The sequence below is a fragment of the Lithobates pipiens genome, unplaced genomic scaffold (assembly GCF_037356315.1).
Source record: "Lithobates pipiens isolate NorthernLeopardFrog02 unplaced genomic scaffold, aLitPip1_a1.2 Scaffold_129, whole genome shotgun sequence".
Lineage (NCBI taxonomy): Eukaryota > Metazoa > Chordata > Amphibia > Anura > Ranidae > Lithobates > Lithobates pipiens.
Window position 1 is genome coordinate 80,089 of NW_027507717.1, and position 16,560 is coordinate 96,648.

At 50.0% G+C, this 16,560-nt stretch overlaps 1 protein-coding gene across 1 annotated transcript in view; it reads right to left on the reverse strand.

The window, feature by feature from the left end:
* Positions 1–4,088: 4,088 nt before the first annotated feature.
* Positions 4,089–16,560, reverse strand: part of WDHD1 (WD repeat and HMG-box DNA binding protein 1) — a gene marked incomplete at its 5' end in the record, with an annotated part of 70,303 nt that continues 57,831 nt past the window's right edge. The window contains 3 exon segments of the mRNA XM_077474769.1: positions 4,089–5,855; positions 7,426–7,561; positions 15,569–15,690. Coding sequence (XP_077330895.1) covers positions 5,664–5,855; positions 7,426–7,561; positions 15,569–15,690 — 450 coding nt within the window.

Genomic DNA, 16,560 nt, shown 5'->3' on the forward strand with positions numbered 1-16,560 from the left:
CCCAAGATGGCGGCGGCAGCACCCGAGAGACAATCGAGAGATCGGCTTCGGGTGCCAACATCGCGGGCGCACTGGGCGGGTAAGTGTCCTTATTTTAAATGTCAGCAGCTGCAGTATTTGTAGCTGCTGCCTTTTAAAAAAAAAAAAAAAAAAAACGGCGGAACTCCCGGCGGACTCCCGCTTTAAGCTCACATGTCAGGTAGAGGATGTCCTCAGATTTGGAGTTCATGGTGATGAGTCCTCCTTTGGTGAATAAGAAGATGCGGGACATTTCTCACTGAAATATCTAAACACCGAAAGTGGAATATATTGCGGATTACCAGTCCTAAGGGGTGGCTTACGTTCGTGGCAATCACTTTTTACCTTCCAAAGAACAAGCTTTTTTTTTTCTTTTTTTTTTTAAATCTGCAACTCTGTTGCAAAAGTCCTTTACGCTATGTGGATCCATTTGTTTTTTCACGTTCAGCTTTCGAATTGGTCCGTCTGAAGTGTGATCATCCATCCTTTGAGGTCTACCGTCCACCTACCGCTCCATTCACAGATTACTACAACGAGGCCAGGTCTTCATCATGCCCATCCGCTGTATGGTACATGTGTCCACCTCAGCTGGTGAGCGTGCCAACTTTTACTTCCCTCGACCGCTCTTCGTGATCGAGCACTTTTTCAAGATTTATAATTGTAACCACTTCCATACCGGGGGCCTATTCTGGCACTCCTCTCCTACATGAAAAAAATCATAATTGTTTTTTTTTTGCTAGAAAATTACCCAGAACCCCCAAACATATTATAGGGAATAAAATGGCGGTCATTGCAACTTTTTATCTCGCACGGTATTTGCGCAACAATTTTTCAAATGAGTTTTAAAAAAAAAAAACAGTTTCACGATTTAAAAAATAACAAAACAGTAAAGTTAGCCCAATTTTTTTGTATAATGTGAAAGATGATGTTACGCCGAGTAAATAGATACCCAACATGCCACGCTTTAAAATTGCGCACACTCATGGAATGACGCCAAACTTCGGTACTTAAAAATCTCCATTGGCGACGCTTAAATTTTTTTTTTTTTTTACAGGTTACATATTTAGAGTTGCAGAGAAGGTCTATAGCAGTGATGGCGAACCTTGGCACTCCAGATGTTTTGGAACTACATTTCCCATGATGCTCGACTACACTGCAGAGTCCTTGAGCATCATGGGAAATGTAGTTCCAAAACATCAGGGGTGCCAAGGTTCGCCATCACTGGTCTATAGCTAGAATTGTTGCTTGCGCTTTAACGCACGCGGCGATACCTCACATGGGTAGTTTGAACGGCGTTTACATATGTGGGCGGGACTAACGTGTGCGTTCGCTTCTGAGCGCGAGCTACCGGGGACAGGGGCGTTTTAAAAAAAAAAAATTTATTTTTACAAATTTTTTTTTTATCACTTTTATTCCTATTACAAGGAATGTAGACATCCCCTGTAATAGGAATGGGGAGTGACAGGTCCTCTTTATGGAGACATTTGTGGGTCAATAAGACCCCACATTTCTCCTCCAAGCTGGAAAGCACAAGATTGGGGGGGGGGAAAATTCACTGATCTCATTCTGACAGCCGCGATTGCGGCTTTGTTCACCTCCGGGAACCCGGCCGTGAGACATCACAATGTCGCGCCCGGGCCTCCGACGGTCATAGAGATGACTGGTGACCATCCGGTCACCGGAAATCTCTATCGTCATCATCTGGCGTCGGGCGATTTTTTTCTCTGGGTCCCCGATGGCACGGGAGAGCCTGGAGAAGCACCGGATGGTAAGAACGATCAAGCGGCAGAACTGATAATCAGCTGTTCATCTTCGGAGACTTCCGGCGTCTCCTTTGTCCTCCGTACTGCGCAAGCGCTGCGCCTGCGCAGTATAGGGCGGACACTATCCGATGGGGGGAGCTTTCTCGTCAGAACACCGGCACAATGGCACGGCTGGGTAAATGGGCGTACAGGTACGTTCCCTTTATATTGCGGCATTGTGGGTGCACGGGCCAGCGATCGCGTCACGGGAGCGGAAGACCGGGGGAAATGCCTTGTTTACAAAGTTCTGCCTAGTGACATGACTTGTGCCTTTTTGCCAGCCATCTATGCCCCCCCCCCCCCCAGGCGGCTTCCCACGCACAGCACAAAGACCATGGAAGTCTGACACATTCCTCACCTTTGCACAGAAACCGAAGCCCGGGCAGTTTTGTAGGCACATTCACACACGCAGAATAATGGGGCACCGGAGAAATGGGCGGAGCTGTCCACAGTGGAACTAAAGTTCTGCTTCACCTTTCAGGTTATACTGCTGCCTACAGGAGAAGACACTGGAAAACAAAGACTGGTCAAGGGTAACTACCAGCATGCCTCGGGTTTGCAGCAATGAAGTACAGAGAGCACTGGGCTGGCCTACAGTGTCTTTGTTTGCCAGTGTCCAGTCCTGCTGTAGGTGGAAGTATAACCAGAGGGTTAAAGATTTACTATGCCCCTCAATGGGTACTGCTTCACCCATGTCCCCCAGAGGGTACCGCTCCACCCATGTCCCCCAGAGGGTACCGCTCCACCCATGTCCCCCAGAGGGTACCGCTCCACCCATGTCCCTCAAATGGGTACAGCTCCTCCCATGTCCCTCCAATGGGTACAGCTCCACCCATGTCCCTCCAATGGGTACAGCTCCACCCATGTCCCTCCAATGGGTACAGCTCCACCCATGTCCCTCCAATGGACACTGCTCCACCCATGTCCCTCCAATGGACACTGCTCCACCCATGTCCCTCCAATGGACACTGCTCCACCCATGTCCCTCCAATGGACACTGCTCCACCCATGTCCCTCCAATGGACACTGCTCCACCCATGTCCCTCCAATGGACACTGCTCCACCCATGTCCCTCCAATGGCCACTGCTCCACCCATGTCCCTCCAATGGACACTGCTCCACCCATGTCCCTCCAATGGACACTGCTCCACCCATGTCCCTCCAATGGACACTGCTCCACCCATGTCCCTCCAATGGACACTGCTCCACCCATGTCCCTCAATGGACACTGCTCCACCCATGTCCCCCAATGGACACTGCTCCACCCATGTCCCCCAATGGACACTGCTCCACCCATGTCCCCCAATGGACACTGCTCCACCCATGTCCCTCAATGGACACTGCTCCACCCATGTCCCTCAATGGACACTGCTCCACCCATGTCCCCCAATCGACACTGCTCCACCCATGTCCCCCAATGGACACTGCTCCACCCATGTCCTCCAATGGACACTGCTCCACCCATGTCCTCCAATGGACATTGCTCCACCCATGTCCCTCAGTGGGTACCGATCCACCCATGTCCCTCAGTGGGTACCGATCCACCCATGTCCCTCAGTGGGTACCGATCCACCCATGTCCCTCAGTGGGTACCGATCCACCCATGTCCCTCAGTGGGTACCGATCCACCCATGCCCCTCAATGGGTACCGATCCACCCATGCCCCTCAATGGGTACCGATCCACCCATGCCCCTCAATGGGTACCGATCCACCCATGCCCCTCAATGGGTACCGATCCACCCATGCCCCTCAATGGGTACCGATCCACCCATGTCCCTCAATGGGTACCGCTCCACCCATGTCCCTCAATGCACACCGCTCCACCCATGTCCCTCAATGGACACCGCTCCACCCATGTCCCTCAATGGACACCGCTCCACCCATGTCCCTCAATGGACACCGCTCCACCCATGTCCCTCAATGGACACCGCTCCACCCATGTCCCTCAATGGACACCGCTCCACCCATGTCCCTCAATGGACACCGCTCCACCCATGTCCCTCAATGGACACCGCTCCACCCATGTCCCTCAATGGACACCGCTCCACCCATGTCCCTCAATGGACACCGCTCCACCCATGTCCCTCAATGGACACCGCTCCTTCCATGTCCCTCAATGGACACCGCTCCACCCATGTCCCTCAATGGACACCGCTCCACCCATGTCCCTCAATGGACATGGCTCCACCCATGTTTTATGTATGTGATCACGTGTGTTTTCCCTCCAATTCATATGTTAAATAAAAACTAAAAATAGGAACACAGTGTTATTTGTACAAAACTTTATTTACAACATTTTTAACCACTTTTACAAAAACATGTACAATGCACCAATAAAGTTACAATGACTAAGACAAAAAAATACAGGGTTCAACATAGGTGGGCCTAATAAGTGCACAAACAGCATTTGCATCGGTATTCACCAATCAGATGTCACAAAGTTTATTCCTGACAATAAGGCTCACAGCATTTATTTTTATTTTTTTTAAAGGGGACCGGTCAGCGTGGCTAATTATTTAATGTGAAATTCTTATCTGGTGCCTGGAAAATAGGACTAAGGGAACCCATAATTCTGGGGGCAGATCCCCCCCCTCCCCCGGGTGTGCTGCCCTGGAACCAGCATTTCTGAAATGAGCTGCGGCTGGACGGGAACCTCAGATATGACCGGCGACATTCGACTTCCGTTCACCTGAAAACGCCCAGTAATAGTATTTGGTCGCAGCCCCATTCTACTACACTTGAGATTTTTGCACTAAAATCTGTCCTCGGCTGAAAATGGTCGTGAAGCCGTAAGGCTTCACTGCTGGGTTCCTTTACTCGCAAAGGAGGCGGCATGCACCTGACAGCTGATGGACTCCAGGACAGGCAAGTGTCCGATTATTAAAAATATCCCATGAGCCGCACATCGAAGTCAACGGGCTGCAATAGAATATGTGCCAGCCTCAGTCTGGGCTCCAGCGATGCCCCGCCCCCTCCAACGCGTTTCGTTCCACCTCCTTGGAGCTTAATTCGTATGATTAAAGCGGAGTTCTACCCAAAAGTGGAACTTCTGCTCATTGTACCCCCCCCCCCTACATTTGCCACCTTTAGGGGGGGAGGAGGGAAAGGATGCCTGTCTTTCACAGGTATCCTGTCCCCATTTCCAGGAGCCTCAGCCGCGGGTATTTACGTCACCGCCCGGGCTCCCTCCTTCTTCCGCCGGGCCAGTAGGAGAGAGGAGCACAGCCTCACGCATGCGCAGTAGGGTTCCCGGAGTGAAGCCGCAAGGCTTCACTGCTGGGTCCCCTTACTCGCAATGGAGGCGGCATGCACCCAACAGCTGATGGAAACATCGGCTGCAGTGCCGCCATCGCTGGACTCCAGGAGAGGCAAGTGTCCGATTATCAAAGTATGTGCAGCGGCTGGCTTTTAATTTTTGCAGCGGTGGGCGGACCGCCACTTTAAGGGCTGGGTCAAAACACTTTGGCGAGTGGCCTTATTGGAGCACCATGAAAAAGAAAAGAAAAGGGAAATGGCGGCACTGACCAGCATAAAAATACTATGCCAACGCCATTTCTTTTTCTGCGGACTAATGCTGGCACCCAGCGATCGTTTTAGCAGGAGAGATCCCATATTTTATTTGGAGCGCTGCAACTTTTGTGCCTCAATTTGTCTGGCTGGAGCCCAACCAGAAAACCCGCTGTGATAGAGAATATGTGGCAGCCTCAGCCAGGCCATGCCCCCTTCCAACGCGTTTCACTCTGCCCCTCTGAGCTTAATCTCCATGATTAAGCTCCGAGAGGAGAAGCAAAAAAAGTCCTTGCTGACTGTCCAGGCAGGTTTTCCTGCAACGGCACGCTCCCTCATTCCTTGTTAAAGGCGAAGGCGGACAGCTTCTTGTTTGTGGATTGGTCGAGAGGTTTGCGTTTTTTAGAAGCCCCGGAGTCCTGGCTCTCTTCTCTTGGGCCTTCCCTGGATTCCTGGTTCTCCTGCTCCGCTCGCTTCCTCTTCTTCGAGTCACCCGAATCGTCTCCTTTGGCCTTCTCAGTCCAAATCTTAAAAAGAGAGACACATACATTAAAAAAAAACAAAAAAACGACCTGCATGCTTATTCAACCACTTCTGGCCCCCGGAAAGATTTACCCCCTTCCTTACCAGGCCATTGTTTTGCGATACGGCGCTGCGGTTTTTGATCACCTATGCGGTTTTTATTTTTTTGTGATATAAACAACGTAACAAAGGGGTCCAGAGGTGCGGGGCTGTGTAATGTAAAGGGGTCCAGAGGTGTGGGGCTGTGTAATGTAAAGGGGTCCAGAGTTACGGGGGCTGTGTAATGTAAAGGGGGTCCAGAGGTACGGGGGCTGTGTAATGTAAAGGGGTCCAGAGGAACGGGGGTTGTGCAATGTAAGGGGGTCAAAAGGTGAAGGGCTGTGTAATGTAAAGGGGCCCAGAGGTGCAGGGCTGTGTAATGTAAAGGAGTCCAGAGGTACGGGGGCTGTGTAATGTAAAGGAGTCCAGAGGTACGGGGGCTGTGTAATGTAAAGGAGTCCAGAGGTACGGGGGCTGTGTAATGTAAAGGGGTCCAGAGGAACGGGGGCTGTGTAATGTAAGGGGGTCAAAAGGTGCAGGGCTGTGTAATGTAAAGGGGTCCAGAGGTGCAGGGCTGTGTAATGTAAAGGGGTCCAGAGGTGCAGGGCTGTGTAATGTAAAGGGGTCCAGAGGTGCGGGGCTGTGTAATGTAAAGGGGTCCAGAGGTGCGGGGCTGTGTAATGTAAAGGGGTCCAGAGGTACGGGGGTTGTGTAATGTAAAGGGGTCCAGAGGTACGGGGGCTGTGTAATGTAAAGGGGTCCAGAGGTGCGGGGTTGTGTAATGTAAAGGGGTCCAGATTATTATCTTCATTTATTAACAGGTGAATATGGCCCACCATGCATTTTCATACACTGAATCCGGCCCTTAAGTGGATAAAGGTTGCTGACCCCTGTCCTAGATGCAAAAGCAGCAGACAGGTCGGCAGCCCACTAGCATGCAGCAAGAAAAGAAGGGGGAGCCCCTTGGCAAACGCATTGGCTTGGTGTACAAGTTTACATTTCCAATAAAGGTTCTATGAACCCGACATCAAAAGTTGCCTTTGCGGGACACCGGGAGGCCCCCCCCTCCCCCCCCAAATCTTCTTGCTGAAATGACCATAAGGCTGCACCAGAAGAGTAGCAGCCGAAGCCCTTAAGAGGATTCACCACCAGCATCCACCGCTGGACACAACGCACTGCGAGTGATTCCCTCCTCACAGCCCACATGGCCACCTACCCATGACTAGCGACTGATTGAGTCCAGTGTGGCCTCCACCCCAAACCCAACTGAGAACTACAAGTCAGTCTAACAGATGGAAGTAAATGAACGATGCGGCCCGCTGCATTTTGGCTGTAAATACACAATAGGATGTTGGAAGAGCCATGTGTGAGGTTTGGGTGGACAGGTTGCCATTGAGGGTCTCGGGATTTAGATGCACACAGAACTCGATTGGCCAGAAAAAGACCGCCTGCGTGTTGCCGGTATTGGGCGGGTCCAGAACTCACACAGCCCTCGGTTTGATGTAAATGAAAAAGCTGGCACTGAACCCGACTCACCATCCTCTCCTCATTGGTCAGGGCCCGGAAGCGGCTCATCCCTTCCTTAATGATGTCCGATTCCTCCAGCTCAGGATTCTCCGATGTAATACTCTGCCGGTTCTCATCCAGCCACAGCTGGAAGCCGGTCCGGGGTCTGAAAACAAATGAAAAGCAACGTGATTAGGCTGGGCGGGCAGGAAGGTCACTTCTTACTATTATTATTTTACATGGTAATTCGCAGGGCTTTTTTTTTCCAGTGGGAACGCCGCTTCGGCACCTCCAGCACTGAATGTATGTAATGGCAAGAGGTGACGGGGTGTGCTGGAAGGTCTACTGATGCTGGCTGCTAGGGGATCTATTGTCACTGGGGGGGATCTGTTGTTGGTTTGGTGGGAGAACTATTGTTGGGGAACCCATTGTTGGTTGGTTGGCGGGGAGGGGGAACCCATTGTTGGTTGGTTGGCGGGGAGGGGGAACCCATTGTTGGTTGGTTGGCGGGGAGGGGGAACCCATTGTTGGTTGGTTGGCGGGGAGGGGGAACCCATTGTTGGTTGGTTGGCGGGGAGGGGGAACCCATTGTTGGTTGGTTGGCGGGGAGGGGGAACCCATTGTTGGTTTATTTGCCGGGGAACCCATTGTTGGTTGGTTGGTTGGTGGGGGGGAACCCATTGTTGGTTGGTTGGTGGGGGGGGGGGGGACCCATTGTTGGTTGGTTGGTGGGGGGGGGGACCCATTGTTGGTTGGTTGGTGGGGGGGAACCCATTGTTGGCTGGTGGGGGGGAATCTATTGTTGGCTGGTGGGGGGGAATCTATTGTTGGCTGGTGGGGGGGAATCTATTGTTGGCTGGTGGGGGGGAATCTATCGTTGGCTGGTGGAGGATCTATTATTGCTGGTGGGAGATCTATTGTTGGTTTGTTGGGAGAAATATTGTTGGGGGGATCTATTGTTGCTGGTAGGAGATCTGTTTTTGAGTTGGTGGGGGAACCTATTGTTGCTGGGGGGTCAATTGTTGTTGGGGAGGGATCTACTGTTGAGCGAGGGGTCTTCACCTGATGTTGGCTGCTGGGAGATCTATTATTGTGGGAAGTGGTCTATTGCAAAGGGTCTCCTGTTGCTGGGGAGAGGGGGGTCTTTCTTTTGTTACTTGGGATCTATTTTACTGGTTTTCTGGTTTTGGGGGGGGGGAATGGTAGGGGGAATCTATTGTTGTCTGCTGGGGGGAATCTATTGTTGTCTGCTGGGGGGAATCTATTGTTGTCTGCTGGGGGGAATCTATTGTGGGTTGGTGGGGGGAATCTACTGTTGGTTGGTGGGGGGAATCTACTGTTGGTTGGTGGGGGGAATCTACTGTTGGTTGGTGGGGGGAATCTATCGTTGGTTGGTGGGGGGAATCTATCGTTGGTTGGTGGAGGATCTATTATTGCTGGTGGGAGATCTATTGTTGGTTTGTTGGGAGAAATATTGTTGGGGGAATATATTGTTGCTGGTAGGATATCTGTTTTTCAGTTGGTGTGGGAACCTATTGTTGCTGGGGGAACGTTATGATGCTGGGGGGTCAATTGTTGTTGGGGAGGGATCTACTGTTGAGCGAGGGGTCTTCACCTGATGTTGGCTGCTGGGAGATCTATTATTGTGGGAAGTGGTCTATTGCAAAGGGTCTCCTGTTGCTGGGGAGAGGGGGTCTTTTGTTACTTGGGGTCTATTTTACTGGTTTTCTGGTTTTAAAAAAGGGGTGGTACTGGGAAGTAGGTGGGGTGGAGTCAAGGGGGACAGGGCTCGGAGACGAGGGGTGACACAGAATAGGGAGTACCTGCGCTTATTAAAGCCCTGGTTATTTCTATCTATATAAATAATATTAAAAAAGGGCTTAAAAAGATTTGAAATGAGAAAAACAAATGCAGCAGATTTTCCCAGGGAAGGGGCAAATACTTTTTCGCAGCACTGTAGCTGGAAGACAGCACGTGACTTCCTAGGACAGGAAGCGTCCTACTGGCAGGATCACCAGTTGAAAATAAAGGGGAAAAGGCCTGCACAAAGGAAAACAGCAACTGTTACTTCTACAAACCGTTAAGTTGCAACATATTACATTTCTGTTTCGGGGTTTAGATAAAGTTTATTTCTTCCCAACAATTTTTTTTTCCCCCATGACAGATAATAAATTGCCACATTCAGGAGGATAGATCCATAGACAGACAGAGGTGACAGGTACTCTTCTCCTAGTGCAAGTAACATGTAACTGGTCTGCTCGTCTTTCCTTCTGATGCAACATTGTGCAAAACCTCCATTCTCCAGGCTTTTGATGTTTACAGTCTTTCATATTTTAACGTCAAGCTGCAGACTGATCACATTACACGTCTCTGCTTCACATGTTCAGCGAGAGGCCGGAATTTGCTCCTCGTTACGCCTGGTACAAATTGCCATGTTTGTGATCAAAAGCCGTGGAGAATGAGGAAACTCATGTTCAGATAAGTGAGCGAGAGATGCTACTGTCTGGTGGATCACCAGATATATACTCATCAACATAGTTACCAAGTACACTACATGGCCAATAGTTGGTTGACACCAGGCCATCACATATACCTATATTGTCAAAATTGTATGGACCTCCCTCCAAATGATGGAGTTCAGGTGTTTCTAGTGAAGGGTCTTGTTAATACTACAAAGACATTGTAGACAATTTTGTGCTCTTCCAACCTTGTGGTAACAGTTTGGGGAAAAACCTTTTCTATTCCAGCATGACTGTGCCTCTGTGTACAAAGCCAGCTCCATAAAGACATGGGTTGACCAGTGTGGACCAGCTCCATAGAGACATGGGCTGACCAGCTCCATAGAGACATGGGCTGACCAGCTCCATAGAGACATGGGCTGACCAGCTCCATAGAGACATGGGCTGACCAGCTCCATAGAGACATGGGCTGACCAGCTCCATAGAGACATGGGCTGACCAGCTCCATAGAGACATGGGCTGACCAGCTCCATAGAGACATGGGCTGACCAGCTCCATAAAGACATGGGCTGACCAGTGTGGACCAGCTCCATAAAGACATGGGTTGACCAGCTCCATAAAGACATGGGTTGACCAGCTCCATAAAGACATGGGTTGACCAGCTCCATAAAGACATGGGTTGACCAGCTCCATAAAGACATGGGTTGACCAGTTTGGACCAGCTCCATAAAGACATGGGTTGACCAGTGTGGACCAGCTCCATAAAGACATGGCTTGACCAGTGTGGACCAGCTCCATAAAGACATGGCTTGACCAGTGTGGACCAGCTCCATAAAGACATGGCTTGACCAGTGTGGACCAGCTCCATAAAGACATGGCTTGACCAGTGTGGACCAGCTCCATAAAGACATGGCTTGACCAGTGTGGACCAGCTCCATAAAGACATGGCTTGACCAGTGTGGACCAGCTCCATAAAGACATGGCTTGACCAGTGTGGACCAGCTCCATAGAGACATGGCTTGACCAGTGTGGACCAGCTCCATAGAGACATGGCTTGACCAGTGTGGACCAGCTCCATAGAGACATGGCTTGACCAGTGTGGACCAGCTCCATAGAGACATGGCTTGACCAGTGTGGACCAGCTCCATAGAGACATGGGCTTGACCAGCTCCATAAAGACATGGGCTTGACCAGCTCCATAAAGACATGGGCTGACCAGCTCCATAAAGACATGGGCTGACCAGCTCCATAAAGACATGGGCTGACCAGCTCCATAAAGACATGGGCTGACCAGCTCCATAAAGACATGGGCTGACCAGCTCCATAAAGACATGGGCTGACCAGCTCCATAAAGACATGGGCTGACCAGCTCCATAAAGACATGGGCTGACCAGCTCCATAAAGACATGGGCTGACCAGCTCCATAAAGACATGGGCTGACCAGTGTGGACCAGCTCCATAAAGACATGGGTTGACCAGTGTGGACCAGCGCCATAAAGACATGGGTTGACCAGTGTGGACCAGCTCCATAAAGACATGGGTTGACCAGTGTGGACCAGCTCCATAAAGACATGGGTTGACCAGTGTGGACCAGCTCCATAAAGACATGGGTTGACCAGTGTGGACCAGCTCCATAAAGACATAGGTTGACCAGTGTGGACCAGCTCCATAAAGACATGGCTTGACCAGTGTGGATCAGCTCCATAAAAGACATGGGTTGGCCAGTTTGGACCAGTTCCAAAAGGACACGGTTTAACCAGTTTGGTGTGGAGGAACTTCAGTGTCCTGTACAGAGCCCTGACCTCAACCCTACTGAACACCTTTGGAATGAATTGGAACATCAATGGCAAGCCTGGTCTTCTCCTCCAATCAGTACCTGACTTAACAAATTGGCACAAATTGCCACAGATGCCCTCCAAAATTTTGTGGAAAGCCTTCCCAGAAGAGAGGAGGATGGCAGAGCTGCTTCACTTCTGAATACCAATATCTTTCGAGAACACAGACTGGTTCCCACAACCAACAGATCCAACACTACCAAAGTCCAGAGGAAGGGGAATCCCCAGTTGCTTGAGATGTGTTGGCCATGTTTTAGGTCATACATTAATAAAGTGATAATTGTTCTCTGACCGGATGGAGTTTCCAGAACACCATGGTGTTCCTCACCTACCTCAACAATCTCAACCCTACTGAACACATTTGGGATATTACTGGAATGCCAATAGTGAGCCAGGTCTTTTCATCCAACATCAGTTGCTGATCTCACAAATGGACACAATTTCCCACAGACACCCTCCAAAATCTTGTGGAAAGTCTTCCCTCCAAAAGTGCGGAGGATGGTATAGCTGCATGCACTACAGACACTTCAGAACACAGACTACAGTCCCTATTACTAACAGATCCAACATTACCAATGAACTGAAGAAAGGGAGCTCTGAGAAGCGTTAGCCATGTGTTGGTACACAAAAAAAAATGTTCTCCAACTGGCTGGAGTTTCCAAGACCCTCTATTCACACATTCCTCACTTATCTCCACAATCTCAACCCTACTGAACACCTTTGGGATGAATTGGAATCGCCTGACCTTACAAATGGGCACAGATTCCCACAAACTCCAAAAAAACTTGTGGAAAGTCTTCATAGATGAAAAGAGCCAGCTCCAGGAAGACATGGTTTGATCAGTTTGGTGTGGAAGAACTCGTGTATCCTGCTCGGAGCCCCGACCTCAACCCTACTGAACACCGTTGGGATGAATTAGAACATCAATTGTGAGCCAGGTCTTCTCATCCAACATCAAGACATGGTTTGACCAGTTTGGTGTGAAGGTACTTGAATGTCCTGCACAGAGACCTGACTCTCAACGCTACTGAACACCCTGGGGATGAATTGGAATGCGAATTACAAGGCAGGACTTAACACCCAACACCAGTACCCGCCCTCACAAATGGGCACAAATTCCAACAGACTCTCCGAATCCTTGTGGAAAACCTTCTTAGAAGCGTAGAGCCAGCTCCATAGAGTCATGGTGTGACCAGTTTGGAGTGGAGGAACTTGAGTGTCCTGGATAGAGCCCTGACCTCAAACCTATTGAACCCCATTGGGACGAATTGGAACGCTGATTGTGGAACAAATTCCCACAGATGTCCTCCAAAATCTTGTGGAAAGTCTTCCCAGAAGGGTGGAGGATGTTAAAGCCACGAAGTGGGGGAAACTTAATAATAACGCTAACAGTTATGTTGGTCATCAAGATTATATCGGTATGATGGTCAGGTGTCTACAGGCTTTTGGCCACAGTGTATACAAAGACAGGACTTCCAAGGTTGGAATGGAGATGGGGAGCTTCCATCTCCACTCAAAAAAGCTAGTGAACCCTTCACCCTTCACCATGGGTGGACGTCTGCATCAGGAAAATAAGAGGACAGGGGCACCTGGCTTGACATCACATACCGTTTAGTAGTTATGAAATGACTTGGTCATCAACATCATATCGGTATGATGGTCAGGTGTCTACAAGCTTTTGGCCACATAGTGTATACAAAGATATGACTCCCAATGATGGCATGGAGATGGGGAGCTTCCATCTCCACTCAACCAAGCTAGTGAACCCTTCACCATGGGTGGACGTCTGCATCAGGGAAATGAGAAGAGGACTGGGGCAACTGGCTTGACATCTCATACCGTTTAGTAGTTATGAAATGACTTGGTCATCAACATCATATCGGTATGATGGTCAGGTGTCTACAAGCTTTTGGCCACATAGTGTATACAAAGATATGACTCCCAATGATGGCATGGAGATGGGGAGCTTCCATCTCCACTCAACCAAGCTAGTGAACCCTTCACCATGGGTGGACGTCTGCATCAGGGAAATGAGAAGAGGACTGGGGCAACTGGCTTGACACCACATGCCGTTTAGTAGTTATGAAATGACTTGGTCATCAAGACCATATATCGGTATGATGGTCAGGTGTCTACAGGCTTTTGGCCACATAGCGTATACAAAGATAGGACTCCCAATGATGGCATGGAGATGGCGAGCTTTCATCTCCACTTAACCAAGGTAGTGAACTCTTCACCATGAGTGGACGTCTGCATCAGGAAAATAAGAGGACAGGGGCACCTGGCTTGACACCACATGCCGTTTAGTAGTTATGAAATGACTTGGTCATCAAAACCATATCTCCACTCAACCAAGCTAGTGAACCCTTCACCCTTCACCATGGGTGGACGTCTGCATCAGGGAAATGAGAAGAGGACAGGGGCAACTGGCTTGACATCACATACCGTTTAGTAGTTATGAAATGACTTGCTCATCCAGATCATATCGGTATGATGGTCAGGTGTCTACACGCTTTTGGCCACATAGTGTATACAAAGATATGACTTCCAATGATGGCATGGAGATGGGGAGCTTCCATCTCCACTCAACCAAGCTAGTGAACCCTTCACCCTTCACCATGGGTGGACGTCTGCATGAGGAAAATGAGAAGAGGACTGGGGCAACTGGCTTGACACCACATGCCGTTTAGTTAACCTTCTTTCACAATATTATATTAAAGCTTTTGAACTGTTCAAACTTTATTAGCCCGATTTTCATTGGAAAGGCACAACTTCTGCTCCTAGTCCTTCATATTGCAATTTTTATACAACACAAAGTTGCGTTTTGCAGAATTAGGACAACCTTCGAAGCCCAGTAACCAATTACGTCCAATCAGAGATCGTCGTTTGCGATTGGACATGTGCAGATTAAAGGGATCACCACCAGCCTTTGTGTTACTTTATTACATTAACCTGACTGTGTATTAAGTGCGTGAGAACAGCAATAGGGTCCATCATGTTTGTTGCGTGAGATGAAGCTTTGAATCGGACGGGGAGAACATTTGCTTAGTCAGGCAAAGGTCAAGAGGCGGGTCCTGTTGGGAGGAGTTGTGTAGCCAATCGGAAAGGCAGGATCCATGTCCTGACCCTTCCAAATAACAGTTCAAAGCTTGGCTGCATGGTATGTTATATAACAAACAAACGGGGGCATAAGGGACGCCACTGACTACAATTAGAGGAGTATAACTAACAGATGAAGAGGAGGGAGGGAAGGAAAAAAAAGAGGGAACATGTGGAAAAAATAAAACACAATCAGCGGCCAAAGATGCAAACATTCCACACATCTCTGCAATACGTTCACAACTTTCACTGCTCTGTCCCTTTAAGAAACATGGCAAGTACAGACCAATACATATTGATCCTGCCAGAAATCCAGTGATCTTCTAACTCCCTATTTGAGCTGTTAGCTGACTCTTGGACCACCTCCCCTTGTGTAATGGATATGAGGAAAGGGGGCGTTTAGTAGTCTAGAAACTGTGACCCATGGATGCGCCCCCCTTGCTTGCCTTTATAAATATATACTTTATGGGGGGCTGCAGATTTTACATGTGTGCAAAACATAAAAAAAATTGCCCCCCCCCCCCCCCGATAGGCAAGAGGTTGAACCTTCCATAAAAGGAGGCCGCCATTACTGACGATTCCTTTCGCTAGCTGCTTGGCGGGTAAAGATTCAGCCATTGAATTAGAACAGGTATATAGATGAGGACTTTTCTCCAAGGCTCTGATCTGTATACTTGGTGTCGGGTGAGGGCCTGAAATGTGTAGATGTATCAGCAAGACAGCCAGGAAACTGGCATCTTCAGGAGGAGGTCAGGCATTGGGCGGAATTGTCAATCTTACTTTTTGACTTCTTTGTTCTCTGGAGTTGCGGCAGGAGAAGAGATCTGGGCGGGTTTCACATTAGCTGGAGAATTCTTCGTGGTGGATTTGGTTTGGACGCTTTGGAATAACGTAGCCTGACCCTACGGAGGAAACCAGACGCAACGTTATCAACCTAAAAAGGTGAACCCCCTCAGGTCACCCCAATTCCTGCACACCCTCACCCCACAGGTCACCCCAATTCCTGCACACCCTCACCCCTCAGGTCACCCCAATTCCTGCACACCCTCACCCCTCAGGTCACCCCAATTCCTGCACACCCTCACCCCTCAGGCACCCCAATTCCTGCACACCCTCACCCCTCAGGCCACCCCAATTCCTGCACACCCTCACCCCTCAGGTCACCCCAATTCCTGCACACCCTCACCCCTCAGGCACCCCAATTCCTGCACACCCTCACCCCTCAGGCCACCCCAATTCCTGCACACCCTCACCCCTCAGGTCACCCCAATTCCTGCACACCCTCACCCCTCAGGCACCCCAATTCCTGCACACCCTCACCCCTCAGGCCACCCCAATTCCTGCACCTTCACCCCACAGATCACCCCAAATTTCTACACTCTCACCCCTCTGATCATCCCAAATTCATGCACACCCTTACCCCTCAGGTCACCCCAATTCTTGCCCCCGCACCCCTCAGGTCACCCCAAATTCTTGCACCTTCACCCCTCAGGTCATCCCAAATTCCTGTACCTCCACCCCTTAGGGTGACCTGAGGTGAGAAGATGCAGGAATTGGGGTGCCCCCTTACATTAATGAGGTGTCCCCACCAGAGTGTCCACTTACATTAAGTGTCCCCACCAGAGTGCCCCCTTACATCAAGTGTCCCCACCGGAGTGCCCCCTTACATCAGGTGTCCCCACCGGAGTGCCCCCTTACATCAGGTGTCCCCACCGGAGTGCCCCCTTACATCAGGTGTCCCCATCGGAGTGCCCCCTTACATCAGGTGTCCC